This window comes from Martes martes (assembly GCF_963455335.1).
Source record: "Martes martes genome assembly, chromosome: X".
In the NCBI taxonomy this organism is placed as follows: domain Eukaryota; kingdom Metazoa; phylum Chordata; class Mammalia; order Carnivora; family Mustelidae; genus Martes; species Martes martes.
This window is the reverse complement of record NC_137897.1, coordinates 34,646,906-34,670,055: the sequence shown is the minus strand read 5'-3', so window position 1 is coordinate 34,670,055 and position 23,150 is coordinate 34,646,906. Positions and strand designations below refer to the sequence as shown.

The 23,150-nt window shown below is 38.0% G+C and overlaps 1 protein-coding gene across 1 annotated transcript in view; it reads right to left on the bottom strand.

Moving 5' to 3' along the window:
• The window catches only part of USP9X (ubiquitin specific peptidase 9 X-linked), a 135,656-nt gene that overhangs the window by 36,247 nt on the left and 76,259 nt on the right, over positions 1–23,150 (bottom strand). The window contains exons 16-26 of the mRNA XM_080794822.1: positions 21,032–21,374; positions 19,224–19,319; positions 17,947–18,158; positions 16,564–16,804; positions 15,978–16,127; positions 14,614–14,734; positions 8,765–8,895; positions 8,290–8,568; positions 7,041–7,166; positions 6,032–6,157; positions 4,007–4,173 (exon numbers count right to left, since the gene is read on the bottom strand). Coding sequence (XP_080650948.1) covers positions 4,007–4,173; positions 6,032–6,157; positions 7,041–7,166; positions 8,290–8,568; positions 8,765–8,895; positions 14,614–14,734; positions 15,978–16,127; positions 16,564–16,804; positions 17,947–18,158; positions 19,224–19,319; positions 21,032–21,374 — 1,992 coding nt within the window. The remainder of the gene's footprint in view (positions 1–4,006; positions 4,174–6,031; positions 6,158–7,040; positions 7,167–8,289; positions 8,569–8,764; positions 8,896–14,613; positions 14,735–15,977; positions 16,128–16,563; positions 16,805–17,946; positions 18,159–19,223; positions 19,320–21,031; positions 21,375–23,150) is intronic.

The following is a 23,150-nucleotide window of genomic DNA, read 5'->3' as shown; positions in this document are numbered from 1 at the left end:
GGTGACGCCAGGGTTTCTGACACCTGGAACAATGCCTGACATACGGGGAGATGCTTAACAAGTACCTGTTAAGCACCTGTGTATCTTACGGACATTGCAAACTACATTTCATGGGAAACTACTATGTTTCTGTCTTTGTGCTAGCTGACAGAGAGCTTAGAACCAAATTTCTGGCTCAGTATAAAGGACTCGACAGGCTACATTTTGTGTAGGTTTCTGGAAACCCATACATGGTCTTATAAACCAGGACTTTAGAAGCTGGTGGGTAAAATCTGAAGGAACCCAAGTAAACTGAAGTCAGGAGTACCTAAGTTTCTTGGGGAGAAAGTCTGTAACTTTAATTAGATTTTCATAGGTATATGTCATTCACATTGTCCTGGTTTATTTTTTTAAAACTCAGGTATGCAGCTCAAATAAAGTAGGGATCTATAAAAAGTTAGTATTTGTCATTTCCTGATGAAATCTCTCTCATAAATGTAGACTTCCGTAATGCTTTCAAAGAAACACGTGCCTATCATCAACAAATCGTATGGCCTGTATCTTTATGACATACTCAAAATCTCACTTCTTACCACTTCTAATACTACCATACTTCCAGCCACTGTCATCTTTTATTTGGACTGTCAGTTTTTCCTGACACTCTAGAACTTATTCTCAACAAAACAACCAGAATAAACTCAAAATGTAACTCAGAGCACACCATTCCTCTGCTCAAAACCCTACAATGGGATGCCCATCTCCCGGTAAAAAAACAATCCATGTTGTTAGAATGATCCATAAAATCCAAGCAGGCTGCCTATTAACTTTCTGACCTCATCTCCTACAGCTGCCTATCCTGCACTCACTGCTCCAGCCACACTCGTCTCCTTGCTGTTAACACATCAGGCATGTTCATGCCTCAGGACATTTACATCTGTTGTTCCTTCTGCTTAAAACATGCTTCCTCCATTATCTACATGGATTACTACCCTCCTCTTTCAGAGGTTTGTTTAAAGTCAAAATCAAACTCTAATGACTCCCCACTATTCCTTATCACCTCCATTTCTCTCTATAGCATTTATCACTAACATCCTATGTATTTTCCCACGTTTGCTCCTTCATACTCCCATCTCCTTTAGTTTGTAGACTCCAAGAAGGCTGACTTTCTTTTTTGTTTACTGCTATATTCCTAGTAGCTGGGATAGTGCCTGCTGATACATAATAGGTACTCGCTAAATTATTTGCCAAGACTGACTACCATATTAAAATCGAGTACTTAGGTCTGAGCATCAAAAGCCTTCTGCAAACTGACTCCCACTAATCTCCTTTACAGTATTATCCTGTACTCCTCTTTCACACATGAAACCAGACTACTCAGCTTTTCCCTGAAAGCACTATGCCAGGGGTGGCAAACTCAAATGTCTTCATCAATGTCAGGTAACATAAAGGAGTTGAATAACTAGGTAGAGTATAAGGCAAAAGGTGCTAGACGGGCTGGAAAAAAAACACAGCCACCTAAAGGAATTTCGATCAAACTGTGAGTGATTATAGTAAGTTTAGTGATACGATATGGAAACAGACCTCACCTAAACAAAGGTCTGGGAGACTTTTCAGAAAACTTAACAGAAAATGTGGCACTGAAGTTGAAACTTGTAAGCAGCAGCAAGTGTCAAATTGTGGAGTGTTTATAAACCAAATTTAAATGTTTAGACTTAACTCAAAGGCAATGGGAAGGCATGTAAAGACTTGTTACCAGGAAAACAATGGGATCATGCTTGGCAAAGATCATGCTGTCTGCAGTGTGGTCACAGGATGAGAGTAAAATACCTTAGTGGTGAAGCACTGGGGTGGGAAGATTAAGGATACTGCAGTTGTCTGGGCAATGGATGCTGGTTGTTTAGACGAGGGTAGCAGTATGGAGGAGGAAGAACGGAGTCCAACAACACAGAAGTAAAAATACCATAATAGGAACTGAGGTTGAGGGGGAGCATCGCCAATGCCCACCTTCCACTTGTATGCACATATAAATCTTACCGGAACCTGAGCTCATGTTACATTCGGCAAAGTACCTTCACTTCTGCTCTTTCTGGGTAGAAAGTAACTTATTCCTCTTCTAATTCCTAGAGTACTTTGCCTCTTATGACACAGATTTCTCTCTCCAAGCTCTTTGAGTGCAAGAACTATCTTATTTGACTTTGGACTTTGTCAAGCACATGGTAGAGACTCACATTAATTTGCTCATAGAGTATAATTACACAGAGTATAATCATGTGGCAGAAAGTCAGAACTCAAGAGGTAGGACACTGTCCTGTAACTTCAGCCTTAGTTCGGCCAGCAGCGGTCTACTGAGTTGCTACAGAATTAAGGGAGAAAGCAAACACGGGATATGCACTGTACATAGGTATACTGGTTAGTAATATTATGCAAGTATAAACTCTACCTGAGGGACAGCCTCATGTACACAGGGCCACAATCCTGCACCTGAAACTGTTGGGGCTGGATGTGTTTGGGGACTCAGACTTCAGAAAGGTAATGCCAACAAATTATGTTCAAGTCAGGTTTGCTGTCAAATTCTTACAACCTGGAAATAAGGGCCTTTGAACCTGCAGGGCAGGGTGACGGCCAGTCACCTAAAACTACCTAAAACTCAAAAAGATCTTGCTCTTAGAAGACTCTATCTGTTGTTGACTACAAGGGAACAGAGGCATACTGAGATAAAGTACTGTCTACAGATCTTTACTTCATTGTGTGAAGTTTCAGGGGAAGGAGGAGGGAACTGGGTCTAATTTCCTGTAGGGGGAATGTTCATAAAGGTCTTTAGAGGGCAGAAAACCCGTAAAACCAAGTGCAGCCAAGAAAGTGAAGTAAGTTCCTAATTTAAGATTTGAGAATCAATATAGAATAAAACATTTGCTACCTCTGGGTTTGACTTCACTAAAACTCTTCGGATAATCATCTTTCCTGTCCTCCTTCCCCCTGACTTGTTATCAAATAGAACCAGACTCACTCAACCTGTTTATTTATCTTCACATACTGGGTTATCTCATGATGATCACGTCTTTTCAAGGAGGTAACAAGCACAACCTACTGGGGGAGGGGAATCCTGTCAAAGGACTTTCTGAATTTCAAGGAAATTACCAAGGAACTTCTAAAATAGTAGACATTCCCACTATGTCACTTTACAGCATCCTCTGGAATGAGCATGTTATACCTATTCCATCAATGTACTTTTTTTTTTTAAAAAAGGCTTTATCACTAGGTTTTATTTCAGCAAACTTTATTTTGACGTTACATTAATTTCATCAGTGATTTCTGTCATTGCTGAATGGCATCTGAAAAAATAACCAAAGTGAACACCTTCTTTCTTTTCACATGATATATGGAAGACAGATTAATTACATGTAACAGTGACACTAATTAGAGCTCCAGTTTAAAGAGTTAGCCCATGAAGGTCAGGATTAGAATGACATGAGGATGGAAACCAACATTTTCTACAAATCTGATTGACTTGCACAAAAAAGTCCAAAACAAAGCTTATGCCACTGATTAAATGATCTTGAATTGAAAACAAGGGCTTTAATTACTTGCTCTTTGGTCTCATTATAAAATGCAACAAGTTCTTACCATAACCCTGACTTGTGAATTTCATAGTGAATTAACAATTTCTCTCGAAGCAAACAAACCAAAAAACCTGGCATCTACATATCCAAGACAGGAGGTGAATGTCCTGTTTAAGTGAAATCTTACCAACCAAATTTTTAAAATGGGCTAAAATATATATCTCTTGAGTGAAACTAAGTTCTGAAATTAGGGAAAAAAATTAATTTTACTTTGAGATTTGATGTTGCCATTTTGCAGAGACTAAAACCAAAGTCAGGTCTATGCAAAATGTGGTTAAAAAAAATCTTCTTAAACACTATCATGCTATAGAGACAAAAACCACTTGATTTCTGGGACAAATTCTGCCAGCATAAATTCATTTCTGTGTAACAAAGATCAAGTTTCTTACAATTATAAAGATACTTACTTGCTGTGACAGTGTAATAGTAAGTCAATAATGAATGTCTGCCAAGCCTTTTCTTTACTAAGAGCATCCAAGGCTGTCGGAATCAAGGCAAAACACAACGTCATCACTTCCAATGCTTCACAGCAAACCTGTTCATCTTCCAAGTCTGGCTCATTGCCCGCGTTGGTCTGTAAAATTATGGTCAGAGGCAAGTTACCTAGAGTTGCATTTAAGAAAAATCTCACACAACTTCAAGTTGTAAGTTAAAACTTACAGACTCACTTAAACCATTTGGCCTCAGCCTCTCTACCTGCAACTTGAGACCCATTTAAGAATAGTATGGAAATGATTATAGTACGGAGATAGTATGGAAATGAATAGTGATGTCTAATTCCAGTATTTTGCTATATCCCAAGGAACAATGAAGGAACACACTGAGAATATCACTTGTTTCTCTATCCTTCAGGCTCCTAGCGATCTTCTGAAACTAACAATCACTCCTTTTCTTTTTTTTTTAAAGATTTTATTTTTATTTATTTGTCGGAGAGAGTGAGCACAGGCAGACAGAGAGGTAGGCAGAGGCAGAGGGAGAAGCAGGCTCCCTGCTGAGCAAGGAGCCCGATATGGGACTCGATCCCAGGACGCCGGGATCATGACCTGAGCCGAAGGCAGCTGCTTAACCAACTGAGCCACCCAGGCGTCCCAATCACTCCTTTCTTAAGGCACACTCTAGCACTGCAGAGTTAGGAACTTATGACTAGTTCCACAAGGTAGTGTACCTACAGTGCCATTGTATTCTAAAGCAAATTTCTTAGACAATTGTTCAGGAAGGTTTTACAACCTAAAATATGCTTGGGTAGGTAGCTAATAAATTATGATCTGACTTTATAAAAAAGTGATGATTACAATACATGCCTAAAAAACAAGAAGCATTCAAATACTAGCTGAATGGGGGCACCTGGGTGGCTCAGTTAAGTGTCTGATTTCAGCTCAGGTCAAGATTTTCGGCTCCTGGGATTAAGCCCTGTATCAAGCTCCGTGCTTGGCGGGGAGCCTACTTCTCCCCCTCCCTCTATCCCTCCCCCAACTCATGCTCTCTAATAAATAAAATCTTAAAACAAACAAACAAACAAAAAAACTTAGTTGAATGCCCAGGAACTGTACCAGACAGATTCTAAAATGTATCCAAGGAAAAACAGGGTTATGTTGGCCATAAAAAGGAAGGTCTACCAAGCCCAAAAGTTCCTATAAATTTAATTTCCTCTTCTAAATATTCAGCAGTGATTATGAGGGGTAAGTACATGTAATAGGAAATGAAGGAGTCAAACACAGCCTCACTTCTGTAAATAATTTGCTTCATCTAAGGGAAGGTCAGAGTTGATACCTAACTGGCTCACACTCTTTCTACCTTTGACTGCTTTATTTTTTATTTTTTTTAAAAGATTTTATTTATTTATTTGACAGACAGAGATCACAAGTAGGCAGAGAGGCAGGCAGAGAGAGAGAGAGAGAGAGAGGGAGGGAGGGAGAGAGAGGAGGAAGCAGGTTCTCCGCTGAGCAGAGAGTCTGAGGTGAGGCTCGATCCCAGGACCCCGAGATCATGACCTGAGCTGAAGGCAGAGGCTTTAACCCACTGAGCCACCCAGGCGCCCCTACTTTGACTGCTTTAACAGACAAAAATATTTAAAATGTTAGGACACCACAGCTGACAGTTAACTAAACTAAAATTTACATATGACAGAAAGATAATGAAAGAAGAAAAATGGAGAGAATAGGAAAAAGCAAATTCAATAGGAGATCATATTTGAGTCTAGTGAGAAGTAGAAAAACATCGTTTCATATTTTAAAAAGCAGCTTTACGGCAGGATTCTGAAGTATTTTATTTCAAAAGTAAAATTTTACTGTATTCTCATCTTACCTATAGCTACCATTTAATTGTCAGCCATGAAGATGCAAATGATTGGTAAAGATAGCAGATGTAATGATTCAGCCTCACACACAATTAACATTAATTTAAAAGGAAAATATTTTTAAGGTAACTCTTACCTTCTCATAAATTTTAGTGATTTCTTCATTTGGGCTAAATACTAGCTGTAATGCCCCACATCCTGATGCCCAGATGATTTTCTGAATAGCTCTAATTACACAGATATCAGGCATATATCTTGAAGCCTGCAAGACAATGCATAATAAAAATGATATGATAGCGTATAAGAGTAAAATAATAACTGGAAAAGAAAAAATGTTTCTCCTTGTAAAACTGCTTTTGTCCCTTTTTTTTCATTTAACAGCAATACCACAAAGCATGCTCTCCAAGTTATTATCTGGCCCTGTATTACTTTCAGAAGCATCTTAAAAAGACTACAAAGATGATCCCACCATCATTCTACTCATTTTTTTAACCCATAAAAAATGAAAACCAAGTCCACACAAACACTTGTACAGAAGTCACAGCAGCTTCATTCACAGTCAGAAGAAGAAAACAATCCACATGTCCTTTGCCAAGTGTACAATGTGGAGTATTCATAATAGGATACTCGGCAGCAAAAAGGAATGGACTAATGGTTTACAAAACACAGATAATTCTCAACATCGCTATTCAGAGTGGGAGAAACTAGACATATAGGAACACACACGGTAGAATTCCACCTGTATAAAATTCTAGAAAATGAAAACTATTCTACAGTGGCAAAAGATCACTGGTTACCTGGGGGTAGAGGGAAGGGACTGCAAAGGGACATACAGAATGATGGAAATGTTCTGTGTCTTGATTATGATGGTGGTTTCACAAATACCTGCATTTGTGAAGACTGAATTATATACTTTTAGAGGATGTTGTTTACTGTACATAGAGGATTCAAACCGGAAAGTACTAACGTTAGTATCAGGCAAAATTCGTGTTAAGGGAACTCTAGACTGAGACATTTATTAGAGTGAGTAGGCCTAGGAAAATTCAGCCTTGAGCTGTGATAAGGGTTATTTCTTAATTAAACAGAGGGTCAAACATAGAAATAGACACAGCAGGATTTCACAGCTTAGAAAGTTTAATACTAACCTCATCAGATATTTGCTGAGCAAGACGAATGGACACATTTCTAAGCATGCATTCAGATGATGGATTAGGAATGCTCTGAAGGGCACTTTGTAGCACCACGGCTTGATCATGAGTAACTTGGTTGACCTGAAAAAACAACCATTTTGCTTGAAGTAAGTAATTTGTACAGAACCAGACCCAACCACATGCTCCCCACCCATCGCCACTCCCTCCAAATGACCTCCCTTCCATATATACACATGGTAGAACTGCAGTGACTTAAACAAAAAGCAGCCCATATTGCCAACATTGTGGGCCTCCACTTTTTCTTATGCAACAAGGTGCTACACGTCCCTCTGCAAATACCCATTCTAGATTAATTCAACTTGTGTCTCTACATGTGGGCACAGTATAACTTGTGGACATAAGTGATAAACTGAAGTGATGACACCAATCCCTACCTAAAGACTCAATAAATTACTCCACACCTCTTACATGCGTGCTTCTGGGCAGACCCTGTTCCCATTTCCCCTGCTCATCATTTTCTTCTTTGAAAGGGAGAAACGTTAAGGAATTTCAGTCACAGCTACTGACATTTGCTATTATGACTATATGCGGTATTATTCCATATCACATATTTAATATAACATTATGTATCTAATCAACATTCCAATTTCCAGATTAAGACCTAAGCTATTTATAAAAAACAGAATTCCTAGAGCTCTTCTCTTCTATCTGTAAACTTAGTAAACCATCACTTGTGATGAATACAGAAGACCTCAAATTTTAGTCAGAATTAAGTGCATAGTTTGACCTCTCATAAGTAGACACTGAATTATGGCATGTCTTGAGAACTTTTGGTGAGATGGATCAAGGATGCCACCAAGGCAAAGACAGAGTCCAGAGTTGGAATAAGCTCAGAACTGGAGGTTAGGCCTATCAAGGTGGGAAGAGAGTGGCAACAGGCTAAGTCAATTACAACTTTCTTATTACCACCTGTATCTTCATATATCTGTCAGGTACAAGTTAGTAAGAGATGCATACAGAGTTTTTATCAGGTTTAAAGTAATCGAAAGCCAAACAGGGTTTAAAGGTGTAGGGAGGAATTGTCCTCTTAAATTAAGAGTATAGCCAGTAAAAAGCATTTTGACTTTTGATACAAATTTAAGAGACAGAAACCTCTAAAATAAGATACCACTGGAAAGGCACTCGAAACATTCTGCATCAACTGTGAACTCAAACTTTAAAAAATTACCATAAAGTGTATTACCGATGTCATGGGATTCACGCCTTCTACACCTGGCTGACAAGCTTCTGCCACAGCTCGAACGTGGCCATAGCCAATGGCAGTTAGCAACAGTTTGGCTATTTTAAGAGCATTGAGGTAAGCACCCCTTCGAGTTTCCATATCTGCATTTGGTAGGAAGTTATTTCTGGTTAGCATGCTCAGGACGAGGGGCAGGCCACCACTTTTCAAGAAGTGAAATTGAAAATCAGAGGAATCATCAGCCAGAGGTGCACCAGCAGGCATTAACAAGGCATAGACTACCTGGAAGAAGAAAAGGACTGTATTAAAAGGGTTTAAAAAGTTAACTTCCATTTTCCCTATCATCATTGCTAAGAAATTCTTGACCATTTAAAAAATATTTCATTATAATTGTAAGTGTTATCCATGTTCTTCAGATTACCACATAAAAAGGTCAAGTCAAAGAACATGAAATACATTCAAAAGGGAAAAAACCAACCTCTGTTAGGTATAGCACTTGTGAGGCTGAAGGACCAAAGAAAAGCGAGTCAAGAGATGGACTAAGGCTGCTTTCTCCAAGTTTGGCGTGATCTAAACAAATAGCTCTTAACTTTTCTATTGTTGTGCTATCTGTAAGAAAACAGGAGACACAGTCTAAAACACAACATAATCCATGCATTCATAGAATTTCACTTTTGGTATTTTGAAGATTACTTCAGTATGGCATAACCATCAATTCATTTGAGTTATAGGCTCATACCTCACAAGAAATAGCTGGATCTGGATTTAAAAAAAAAAAAAAAAAAATCACTACGAACTAGGACTTTCTTATCAGTCAACCCAAACATGAAGGAGGCGGTCTTCACCCAGTCAGAGACCTCAAATCAACATGCCTCCACGACCACTGGAAACCTAAAAAATACAGTACACTTCAAAAGGAAGTCATCCTTATGGAGATAACAAAAGATAAAAAATCAGAAGCTCTTCCTTCCAACTTCTCTATTGTTCACCCTCATGACACTACGCATTAACTGCTCTATTTTATTGAAAGGAGCTTAGTGGTACCTTAGAAACTGAATTGTAAAAGGAAAGACGCAGACGGAAAAAAAAAGAAGGAATACAGACACCTCGCCTAACACCACTTCACCATTATGAAAGACCTATAATAGCACCTGTTTTCCATTAGCCACAAGAAATCCAAAGAGGATTCTTGCTTTTATGAAAAGAGGCAAAAAGCAAAAATAGCATTCAGTGTTTGTTTTGCAGAAAGCTGTTCAAGAGGCAGTGTGCACCCCCAAGCAGAGAAAGTGGTCCTGTGAAGCTCCTTCCCTGGGAATGACATTCAGCATCAAGCCACCAGAGCTTCGGGCTGCCTCTGTGAGTTTCTGTGCTTTTTCTTATTTTGTGCATCCATTAGAATAAGATGTGTCCTAAGGTACCAGAAAAGCCTAAGAGGTTACTTTCTGAGTGTGGGAACACTCTAAAAAAATTTCCACATAAACTAGTGGTAACTGCTTCTTTAAAGGTTTTACACCATTTTGGCTTACAAAAGTTTTCATAAGAACACTCTAGTTTTGAGTAGGAGAAACCTACAGTCATTAATGTTTACCTCAAAGTAAGCACAGGGTTTTTTCCTTTTTATCCCCCCCCCAGTATTAAAACACCAGTTTCTTTCTTTCTTTCTTTTCTTTTTAAAAAGATTTTTATTTATTTATTTGACAGAGAGATCACAAGTAGGCAGAGAGGCAGGCAGAGAGAGACGAAGCAGGGAAGCAGGCTCCCTGCTGAGCAGAGAGCCCGATGCAGGGCTTGATCCCAGGACCTTGGGATCATGACCTGAGCCGAAGGCAGAGGCTTTAACCCACTGAGCCACCCAGGTGCCCCACCCAGTTTCTTTCTTTAAAGATTTTATTTATATGGAGAGGGGGAGGTAGAGGGAGAATCTCAAGCAGACACCATGCTGAATGTAGAGCCCATGTGGAACTCAGGAACTCAATCTCATGACCGGAGCCAAAACCAAGAGCTGGATGCTTAACTGACTGAGTCACCCAGGCACCCCCATCTTCCTTTTAAATCACAGTGAAAATAAATAATTTGAAAATGAAAACCACATGATACAATTCAGTGTTACCAAACACTCGAACTTAAGAATAGTCAATCAACTTTAGAAAGTACTTTATTACCATCAAATTATTTCCAAGGTAAATGTGCTATGATTAAAATACCACTTGATAAATAAGATGGCTTTAAAAAAAATTAAAAGCTTTTTTTTGAAGAATAAAGGTAACTGAAAATTACTGTAATTGCCATATGGCAAGCTAATTATATAGGCCTGGAAACAGCCTAGAACTATCTTATCAAAAAATCTTTAGTTTGTGGGCTGTCTGACTGACTCAGTGGAGCATGTGGCTCTTTACCTTAGGGTTATTAGTTCGAGCAGCAACGCTGAGTATAGAGATTACTGAAAAACAAAATGAAAAAAATCTTAAAAAAAAAATTTCAGTTTATATTAAAACTATTGGTTTTCCCTATTCTGAAGGGATAGTGACACATAATGTAACTAAATAAAATATAAATTTCTCATAATCAAACATTTGTGAATAGCTTCTCAGGTCATTAAATATTCATCCCCTGTATTATTTTTGTGGTTAAAATAACATTATGTCACTTTATGAGTTTAATCTCTATTATTGGGCATTTAGGTTTCTTCCCAGTATTTTTTTTTTTAACACTGAGAATTCTAGCAGGTAAATCTTCACAATTATTTATTTCATCAGGAAAAAAATCCCGCAAGCAGAAAGAACCACTAAGGTTCTAACTTCTAACATATAAACCAAATTAGTCTCTAAAAATAAACCTATTCATAGGCTGTATCTGAGAATGTCTTGCTGAATTTAAAAAATATTCTAAGTAGGGACACCTGGGTGGCTTAGTCGGTTGGGCTTTTGACTCAGGTCATGATCCCAGGGTCCTGGGATTAAACCTTCCATGAGGCTCCCTGCTCAGCAGGGAGTCTGCTTCTCCCTCTCCCCTGGTCCTGCTCTCTCTTAAATAAATAAAATCTTAAAAATACATATATATATAGATGTGTATTACTTCCTCAGTTTAATGAAAAGGCCTGGAAACAAGACACCCCAGTAGTACTAAGTTTCTGGTTTCTAAATACCCTCTCTCTCACAGAAAGGAGTAATGGCTGATTCCAGGGCTAGGATTAAAGTACTAGATGAGCTTTAAACATCTTGGGCTATATATATATAAAACACATCACAAATAAGGTTGCCAACCAGTAAATGTAGAAAGAATGATTAAGTTAAGTAAAATCACCATTTTGCAACCATTATAGGAAAAACTGATTCAAGCAATAATCACAAGGAATGGTTAAACCAGTAAGTAAAAGTCTGATGAGAAAAAAGTTAGAGTCTCAAAACATCTCTCCAAAAAAGGAAAAGTAACTTTACAGAGGAGAAACCTGCAGACATCAGTTAAGTGATCTGGGATAATGTCACCAATGAAGGACAAATGGACGTATGCCTCCTGGTATAATGCTGAGAAAGAGCATCATGTAAGTGGTATTCTGAGAGAAATGTACCATCTGTATGTAACATCAGGAACAGACAAAACCCAAGGAGACACATTCACACCACAACTGATCCGTGCTTTTCAAAACCATCAAACTCATAACAGTGAAAGACTGAGGAACTGTTCCAGATTAAAGACACCACATGAATCATGCAATATAAGAAGTGGAACTGGATTCTCAACCAGAAAACATTGTTTTAAGGTTTATTATGGGGAAAATTAGTAATTATGTATAAGGTCTATAAATTATCAATGCTATATTTTCTTTTTAAAAAAATTTATTTATTTATTTGAGAGAGAGAGAGAGAGAGAGAGAGAGCATGAGAGGGGAGGTCAGAGGGAGAAGCAGACTGCCCACGGAGCTGGAAGCCCAATGTGGGACTCTATCCCAGGTCTCTGGGGATCATGACCTGAGCTGAAGGCAGTTGCTTAACCAACTGAGCCACCCAGGTGCCCAATGCTGTATTTTCTGATTTTGATTAATACTGTGGCAATTTGAAGAGAATGTCCTTGTTCCTATAAAGCAATAGGTATTTAGGGATAAAAAGATAGGGTACCTACAACTTGTTCTCCAAAGGTCAGAAAAAAAATCTTACCACAGAATGACATAACAAATATAGCAAAATGTTAACAACTAGTGAATATGGGGAAGGGTAAATGAGATTGTACTGCTCTAAGTTTCAAATTATTTCATAAGAAATTAAGTTTTTATTTTATCTATTTTTCATAAGAGTTTATTTATTTTGACAGAGAAAAAGTGAGAGCACAAGCAGGGTAAGTGGCAGGCAGAGGGAGAGGGAGACTGCCCACAGAGCGGGAAGCCTGATGTGCAACTCGATTCCAGGACCCCGGGGATCATGACCTAAGCCAGAGGCAGACACCCAACTGACTGAGCCACTCAGGTGTCCAGAAATTAAGTTTTTAACAGGAAAAAAGGTACTCTTCAAAAATAAGAGACCAAGCAGGAAACAGAAGAAAATAAAGCACCTATCAGTATTAACCTTCAGGGAAATAAGTAAAGTCTATTAAGCTGTTACACGTTTCTAAAACCCCAATTAGCTCATATTCAAGTGGCAAATAAGAGAGTGTCAGTATAATGTAGAAAGTGCCAGTACAGCAGCAGATGTGCAACTTTCGAAAACCAAAACCAAAACCAACCTAACGAAAACCCCTTGGCCTGGCAGCTGTACAGCAAGGGGCCCTTTTAACTTCTTAGGAAAATGAAAAGTGAGCACCTGCATGCAGAGCTCATCCTGAGAGGTGCACTCCCAGCCTTTTAGGACTCTTGGCGGGTGTTTGTTCTGGGCCCACTTTCATGGCAGCCCATCTTGTCTCAGAGCTCCACTTCTCCCTGTGTTATCCCAGCACTACCAAGTCAGCATTTTCTATTGGTCTCATGCCTTTTCATTATCTGCTAAGGCAGCCTTCAGCCACACTCAACTACCTGGTGGGCTGTTCAAGCTCTTTCTGAAGAGTCCAATTATTTTTATTAGTGCTGTTTAAACTCTATGTGAAAGGGCTGCCTAGACTAGGGTATTACAGCCCAAGCAGGGTAAGGAGGACATCCTTGTGGGAGGAGGGGAGAAAAAATGTCAAGAAAGGCCCAAGACGTAAGAACCCGAGAACAGGGACTCTGCTACGGAAAAGGTGAAGAAAGAAGTCCTACAACAGTAGCTGTACAGAAGGCAAAGAACAAACAGATGAGAGAAAGAAGAAAAGCTTCAGAAAACAGTGAAATCTGACAGATTATATAATACAAATAACAGTGGGAAATTATTTTGAGAAGTTATTAGAAGATACATGGGATGAATCTGTTAGGTGTACAGAAAACTAAGAGAATGAAAAGGAGACATTATTATATCCAGTAAAAAAAAGTTGTCAGTAATCCAGGCAAACTACTTTTCACACTCCTGAAATGTAAATTTACATTTTAGTGTCAATTTTAGATAAGAATTGAAGCAAAAATGGGGAGAATTTGAGAATAAGACTTAAGTTTTCATCCCATGATAGAAACTCAGTAGGTATCTAAAATTGACAGACACAGCTGGACAAGGTTTATTTACAGATATAATGGTATAGACACATATAAGAAAAAAGCTGAACGTTGAAGTGGTTGTTTCTAAGGAATAAAAGAGGAACAGTGCCACAGATGACACATGGCCCATAATACAGTGCAGAGAGGTCAGACAGTAAATATTTAAGGCTTTGCGGGCCATAGGGTGTCGGCCACAACCACTGAGCTCTGCTATTTTAAAACAAAACCAGCCACAGTTAGTATGTAAGTGAATGAGCATGTCTGCACACTAATAAAAGTTTAGGACACTAAAATAAAAATTTCAGGGGTGCCTGGGTGGCTCAGTGGGTTAAAGCCTCTGCCTTCGGCTCAGGTCATGATCCCAGGGTTCTGGGATCGAGCCCCGCATCGGGCTCCCTGCTCTGCAGGGAGCCTGTTTCCCTTCCTCTCTGCCTACTTGTGATCTGTCAAATAAATAAATAAAACTTTAAAAAAATATTCATGTAATTTTCATGAGGCACAAAATATTCTCTCGATTTGCCCCCTCTCCCCATTTAAGAATGTAAAAGCCATCCTTGGCTCCTGGGCTATACAAAATCAGGCAGTGGGCTGAATTTGGCCGGTGAGCTGTAGTTTGCCAACTCCTGATGTGGTCTACATAACAAAGCATATTCCATCTAGACACAGAATTTGTTAATATACCCTTTTATGGTCCAGCGTGTATTTAATGAACATTAGAGATATAAAAAACTTACCTGGTGGCATAAGCTTCATAAGTACTCTTGCTCCATCTCTAAGAGGAGGCATATTTAGGCTGCTGCCTAAGTCTGCAACTTGCCAAAGGAAAGAGATGTATCTGGGATGCAGTGACATTATCTAGAATACAAAATATACAACATACTTAACTATAAATTACATGCCCCTCCCCCCGCCAAAACAGCTAAATAAGTAATTTCTACACTTCTGCTTCTGTCATTGCTACTCTCTCTAAAATGGCCTCCCTTACCCATCATCCCACCTGTAGAAAGCCTTCATGATACAGACCAAATATATTACCCAAGCTATCTCCAGTAATTTCTGAGGCAGCTCTTTTATTATTTTGTTTAATTATTTCTCTCATACATATAAGTTAGACTCCATATATGCCAAAAGCTGTCATGCCTGCTAACAGTTAAATTCCTAATCCAACTGTTGTAAGGAGCCAGTTCTTCTGACACTGGAGTGGCTGGTTATTATCATAGCCATTAAAATTCTTTTGGGGAGGGGTGGAAGGAGAGGGTAAGGAGGGGAGGAATCACTGTTCCTTTAGGTACAAGATATGTTAAGGACAACTTGAGAAAGACTGTACATCCTACAGAAACAGCTGTGAAGAAAGGATTCACTTCTGTGGTATGAATCAAGATACGGTGCTGTTTTTCTAAGTTTATATAGTCAGGAGTTTTAATTCAGCTGCATAACAGATTCATTTTATATAAACCTAACCATACTGTATCTAGAGGGAAATGTTTTAAATTTCAACCAAAATACGATCACCTTTCAGATCTATTCTGAAGTTGATGGTTAACTATATAGTTATGATATTTTGCCATATTAAATGTAAACTTCTCATTTGTTTTTCCTTGAGAAGTTTTTCCTTGAGAAGTTTAATATTAACAACAACAACAAAACCTATTATATATAGCCGGCCCTTCAACAACAGGAGTTTGAACTGCACAGATTCACTTACACACATTTTTCCCACAAATACAAGACAGTACTATAAATGTATTTTCTCTTCCTTATGATTTTAACATTTTCTTTTCTGTAGCTTTATTATAAAAATACAGTATATTATACATACTATATAATACAGTAAAAATATAAGTATATATATAACATAAAAATATGTGTTCATCAACTTGTGTTATTAGTAAGGCTTCTGGTCAACACTAAGCTATAAGTAGTTAAGTTTTGGGGGAGTTAAAATATATACATGAACTTTCTACTTCATCCGGGGGCTGGGTGGGAGGAATGAAGGGCAGGTGGTCAATATGAGGTCAAACTCGATTTCTTATTCTTTATTCTCAAACTGTATAGTCTCTTAATGCCTTGCATATAGTAGCTCAAACCATCTACTTACCACTCCAGGTAAACAGCTTTCCACTTCTGGATTGGGACCATCACTATAATGATTACCATGGTTTCCAGGAGACCCAGTTGAGGAATCAGAAGAACTATCAGGGCTTGAAGGCATATTGGAACTTATCTGTGTAAGTTTGGCTGTAATTAGCTGAAAATAATATACTAAGTTAGTATCAAAGACAAGAAAAAATATTCAAAACAGAAGTTAGTAACATACCAAAAAACAAACTAGAGGCAATACTTCCAGAAATACCATTTGTAGGTGCTGCCTAACAACCAAATAGTTGTTTTCACAAAACTTCTACTATATTTTAAGTACCATAATGCCCGTCTTACTGTTACAACCCAGATACCTAATAAAGAGCCTCACAAATAACAAATGCTCAATTAACATTTACTGAATAAAATGTTAACTAGTGAAATGAAAAATAATCTCAGGTTTGACTTTTATTCCTTAAAAAAAAAAAAAAAAAAAAAAAAAAAAGGCACCAACATTTTATTCATTTATTTGACAGCTTAACACACTGAACCACCCAGGTGCCGCAGGTTTGACCTTGAAAAGTTTAGTAATTACAGATACTTACTGATTTATCTTTCAAGTTTAATTGTCCAATCAACTTTCTGTCATCTGCAGGATCTATCAGTTCACCGCCCACAAAGAGCTCAATTTTTGTATGAGCTACATTGGCTTTAATACGGTTGAGAATATATCGTCTTACTGAACCGATCGTATCATTTGTATGAGACCATACGTCCAAGTCATCAACTTGTCTGCCCTGGTTTGGAAATCGAACTATAAAAGAGAGGTGTTTACCACGGAAAGCTCTGGGGGAAAAAAAAGAAAAAGGAAAAAACATTCTAGTCAGCAGAATTTCTTATCTTCTATGAACTTAATATTGAATATTTTCTTATTTAACAAGAGAAAAATGAGCTAAGGATACTTGTTATTTTTAGGATCTTGAAAATAAATTTATTGCCTTTAAATTAAAAATATTTTAAGTGATCTTGAAAATACAACAATCATTTTCCACTGTTATTTTTGTACCGATGCATGAAGAAAATGAGACTTATTTTAGATCATGACCTGAGCCAAAGGCAGCCACTTAACCGACTGAGCCACCCAGGTGTCCCACTATGACTATTTTTAAATGTGGAAAAAAAAAATAGCTTGAGAATATTAACAAAAATCCAAATATGTAAATTTTTTCTGAAAAAATATTAGTATCAAAGTTCACAACCAAATAATATTTATATTGATAGTATCTTTTTTTAAAAAAAAGTTTATTTATTTGAGATGAGAGCAAGCAAGCGAGTGAGAGAGAGCCAGAGTGGGGGGGTGGGGAGAGGGCCAAAGGGAGAAGCAGACTCCCAGTTGAGCAGGGAGCTCAACATGGGGCTTTATCTCAGGACCCGGAGATCATGACCTGAGCCACAGGCAGATGCTTAACTGACTGAGCCACCCAGGCGCCCCTGATAACATCTTCTCACAGGTAAGATACAACAAATAAAAATATATTCAAGAAGCAACTTTATATAATTTCATGGTTAGCAACGAGAACTCTTTTAAAATACTGATTGCATTCAGTCTACAAACATATCTAAATTATATTCTTGAATTACTCAATGGTGAGACCTTAAAAGAAATGTTAGTAGACAATTTCGAAGTATTTCCTGCTGTATCAGCTACCTGTCAAAAGCAGTCTTTAAGAGTTTTTCCAATTATTCTCCAATCTTACTATGCAATTAACTGTATAAATGAATGGCATCAAAATACTTCAACTCCATATTACCCTTAGCAACACTTAACAGGTACTGAAGTCATGGCAAGAGCAACAACAAAAAATACAAAGAGGAAACTAGACTTAAGGCCCTATCAAAACAACAACAAACAAACAAAAACTAGATCCTGGAAAAAAAGGTCTAGGAAAATACCAAATAGTTAATTAGAAGATCTGTTATTCACAAACCTTGACATAGGTAGAATTGTTCTTTCCTCGTGATAATCACTGTCACATTCATTTATGTACTCCCTTAACACAGTTAATACACGAACCATTCGAACAGCCTCCTGCCTTGCACAATTAATACTGTCTTTGTCACCATCCAAAACACATAGTGTGTCGTAAGAGGCTTTCAAACGATCAAAGCAAGACTGAATGAAGTCTTCATGGATTACCACCTACAAATAATGGGCCAAATAAAGACAGTCAAAAGATGCTTTAAAATGTAAAAACAAAAACAAAAAAATACATATAAAAACATCAATTCAATTAAAGATGGCAACAACTAATTATTTAAAGACAGCCAAGGGACGCCTGGGTGGCTCAGTTGGTTAAGCGGCTGCCTCTGGCTCAGGTCATGATCCCGGCGTCCTGGGATCGAGTCCCACATCGGGCTCCTTGCTCTGCAGGGAGCCTGCTTCTCCCTCTGCCACTCTGTCTGCCTGTGCTCACTCTCTCTCTCTCTCTCTCTCTGACAAGTAAATAAATAAAATCTTTAAAAAAAAAAAAAAAGTTAAAAAAAAAAAAAAGACAGCCAAGTTATTTAACCAAAGTCTATACTGATAATAAAACATACTATGTTTTGTCAAAGGAAGCTAGAGTTATGTATGTTAAGAAGTATGAACTAGATATTTAAAAAATGGACTTTGGAGTAGGTGGCAGAATCAAGAGAAGAAATTCATTTAAAATTCATGCCACAATTATACTCAAAATAATCACCTCACATAATTATCAAGACAAGATTAATTTAGATAGCATAATAGAGACACTAAATATTTTTGACAGATATATATATATATATTTTTAAAGATTTTATTTATTTATTTGACAGGCAGAGATCACAAGGAGGCAGAGGCAGGCAGAGGTTGGGGCGGGGGGGGGGCGGGGGGGGGAGGGAGCAGGCTACCTGCTGAGCAAAGAGCCCGATATGGGGCTAGATTCCAGGACCCTGGGATCATGACCTCAGCCAAAGGCAGAGGCTTTAACCCACTGAGCCACCCAGGCGCCCCGATAGATATATTTTTAAAAGTCACAACCCTGAAGTCAAGATCTGACCTGAAATTAAGAGTCAGATGCTCAACTGACTGAGCCACCCAGGTATTCCTCTTTTAGGTGTATTTTTAACAGGAGTTGAAACAGAACAATTTAAGTTAATTCAGAAATGAAGAAAAAATTCTCATCAGTGAAGAGTTATTTAATCAGAATTCTAATTTGTGGAAGTTTTAGTGAATGTCAATCCTCACCTGATTGACCTGTAGCCTAGGACCAAGGTTGGTATATATTTCTTTAAGAAGATCTATAGCTCTGCTGGCAATATCGTCATTACTTTGAATCACAACCTAGGTTCAAAAGATTCAAGTATAAACAACTTTCATGAAATATTTTAGCTGGACACTTCAACTCAAACCACACCCTTGGCTATTTTCAATGTATTACTCGGTAATAATCTGAGACTATATTTGATATTCAAGTAAATCAAGTAAAATTAAGTGAAAAAAAAAGACCACAGAAAGTAGTAAAATATAAAACTCAAGTCTTTGAATAAAGTAATTTAAGAACGGAAGGCACATACTACTAAGAACAAAATATGCTTTGACCAGTATTAACCCTGCAAACCAACACCTTGGAACCAAGCTGTAAGACACTGAAGGAGGAATTCAAATTACTTAAAAAGAAACAAAATATGCATGAAATACAGTTTAGGACAAAGAGCTACACTACACTCCCCTCCAGTTCTATAGATCTTTATCACTTATCTATAATTATACTGGTGGTTTTCAAACTATGTGCAGAACTCTAGGGGGTTGAGGAAATGTTTTAAGGCTAAACCCTCTGTAGGCCTGGGAAGAGGGAAGGCTGTGAAGCATAGGGGGAATGAGCAGAAAACACAAAAACCCAAAGAAAAAAACAACAGGCTCTCTCTCCTCCAACTACTTTTACATTTTGGAGTACTTAATGAAAAAGTCTGAATAACTGAATGACACAGTAAACGGTCCATGGTCAGCAGAAAAATATATTAAAAAAATATGAACTGCTGTGAACAGGTCAGACTTTTGAAGACAGAAACAATATACTGATACTATATTGCCACAACATGGACAGGCCCGGAGGGCACTATGCTAAGTGAAATAAATTTAGGGAAAGACAAATACTGTATGATTTCATTTGTATGTGGTATCTAAAAAACAAACAAATTAAAAAACTGATCTCATAGGTACAGAGAACAGACTGGTGGTTACCAGAGGCAGGGGATGGACAAAATGGGTGAGGGTGATTAAAAGGCACAAACTTGCCATTTATAAAATAAGTTAAATACAGAGGATGTAAAGTACACCACGGTAATTATAGTTAATAATACTATACTACATGCTTGGAAGTTGCCATCGGTTAATCTTCAAAGTTTTCATCACAAGAAAAAAGAAAATTTGTAACGGCATGTGGTGATGGATGGGGCGATCATTTTACAACAGATACAAATAACAATCATTATGTTGTGCACCTGAAACTAATACAATGTGTCAATTTTATCTCAATTAAAAAACATATATATTGAAACTAAAAAGGTGAAAAAATAAACAGATGGTATTTCGCTCCCTCAGGTGTTTAAAAACATCCCAAGTTGAAACACTGCCAATGAAATATACATTTGTAGTTCATTCTAAATAGTCTTCTCCTGTTCTGTTTTAGCATTGCATGTGTAACAACATTAACACGGAAGGAGAATGGATCTACACTAAATGAATAAAGAGAAGAACAGTAACTTCCATGGAGAGGCATGAAAAATGTGTACGGTCAGTGTATTTCTAAACACACCCACAAGGACATATTCTAAGCCAAGACAAAAGGATCATCAGTGACAGAGGGGGAAGGGAAGGGAGAGAAGAAAAACAAACCCAATGACGAATGACCCAATAAGATGAACTATCACTACCTTCTGGGACAAGCGTCAGAGCAGCATACACACATAATTTAGATGCAAAATTGTAACCCTTTTGCTATTTGAAAAATTTCATCGGAAAGAATGTTTATCAAGTTCCTACTTTTCACTTACCCTCCAAAGATAGTCTAATCCTATTAACTCCAAATCATCCATCATATATGCTCTCCTTTTGGCTACTAGTTTTCCTTCTCGACAATTCACAGCTTTGAAGAATCGCTCAAAACATTTCATTCCATTCTCAGTTAATAGGGATGGATCAAGCTGAAGCACATTACTTTCAAAGAAGTCTTTATTTATATCGGGATCCAAGTCTGGTTCATCCCCCATCAACTTGGAATACCACTTAAAGCAGGCTTCACGATCACAAAGGTAAACTGCATTCTCTGCTAAGCATTTCCATATTTGTTTTGCCTGAGGAGCACATAGCCACAGTTGGCCATCCTTCAATAAAAATCTTGGAAAAACAAAAAATGAGCAATTAGATCTACCTAATTTTTATGGTGAAAGGTAATCTATCAATATATGTAATAGTAATCCATCTATCACAACTGTATTTTAACTACAGTTAAAAAGATGTCAGTGCTTATTAATATCTTACCAAACTTAATTTTTATGTTGTAGTAAAAATTAAAAATAGTAATAATAATAAGAAAAATCAACTAGGTACTAATTCATTCATTTAACAAGCATATATTGGATGCCTACAATGTGACAGGAACTGGGCCTAAACTGAATAAAAGATTTGTTTACTGAACTTAAACAGTTTGGTCTTTGAAACCAGCCACTGCAAAACTACTGTTTAATGGGTTGAGTTTTACCATTCTGCTTCTACGGCATCATTGGAAAATGAGGTAGTTTCCAAGTGACTTTCACACATAAACATTTCATTAACTAATTTAAGTCAAAATTCCTTAAGTTTAATGCTTTCTGATGGTCAAATACACATCACTCAGTACCTGGACACATTAAACAGAGTAACTGCTATATGACTTAAACTTTTTCTGTTCATATTTAGCAGGATGCTTATCAATTATTCAGTGATGCTCTTTTTAGTTTTGTGAATGTTGGTTATTAAGACAATGAAGGTGAATTTCATTACAGCTATCTCTTCTGTTAACTCTGTATTTCTTTTAGCATTCCTCCACCTACCTATCTGCGAATGACAGGAAAAGAGAACACCTCACTTTATTCGGAATTAGCACAGAACTTCTAGCTAACATAACGATGGCTCCACGCCCAGTTATGGAGTAAGGTGCATGTATTTCATGTCAATGGGTTCCCTCATTACTTCCAAGCATTTTGGGATCTCAATCCTAGGGTTTTTGATATTTTAATAGAACTGTGGAGCTATGGGAGGCTTTCTAGCACCTAGTCCCACCTAACCCTGCTACCTCTCATTTAGAGATACAATATGAAATGTCCTCTGTGGTGACATACATTTGTTTTTCAAAGTCTTGTTGTTGTTTTTTAATAAAATGGCAAAAAACTTTCTTCAAGCAAAAATTCCATTTGGAAGTCCAATGTATAAAATACAAGTGGGGCTGTCCCAGTGTTGGGAGGAGGAGGAAAGAAAGAAGAAATGAGAAATCAAATCTCCACTGCTTCTTTAGAAATCTCAGAGGAAGCTCCTTAGAAGCCTTAAGGCTCCAAAACAGATTTGCAAAAATCACTGTCTACTATAAAAAGCATAGACCTTGAGTCAGATAGATCTAGTTGAGCGGTACAACTGGTGTCCATATTGGCTGCCAAATTTCAAAGAAGCTGGTTTAAACCATGCTGATCTCCACTTTTTTTTTTTTTTTAAGAGTTTATTTATTTATTTGACAGACAGAGATCACAAGTAGGCAGAGAGATGGGGAGCCTGGGTGGCTCAGTGGGTTAAAGCCTCTGCCTTCAGCTCAGGTCATGATCTCAATGTCCTGGGATCGAGCCCCGCATCAGGCTCCTTGCTCAGCGGGGAGCCTGCTTCCCTCTCACTCTCTGCCTGCCTCTCTGCCTACTTGTGATCTCTGTCAAAGAAATAAACAAGTAGGCAGAGAGGCAGGCAGAGAGTGAGAGGGAAGCAGGCTCCCCGCGGAGCAGGGAGCAGAGAGCCCTATGCGGGGCTCAATCCCAGGACCCTGAGATCATGACCTGAGCCGAAGACAGAGGCTTTAACCCCGAGCCACCCAGGCGCTCCCTCCACTTGCTTTTTAATCAAATGGGGGAGAATACCTGCCTTCTGCATGGC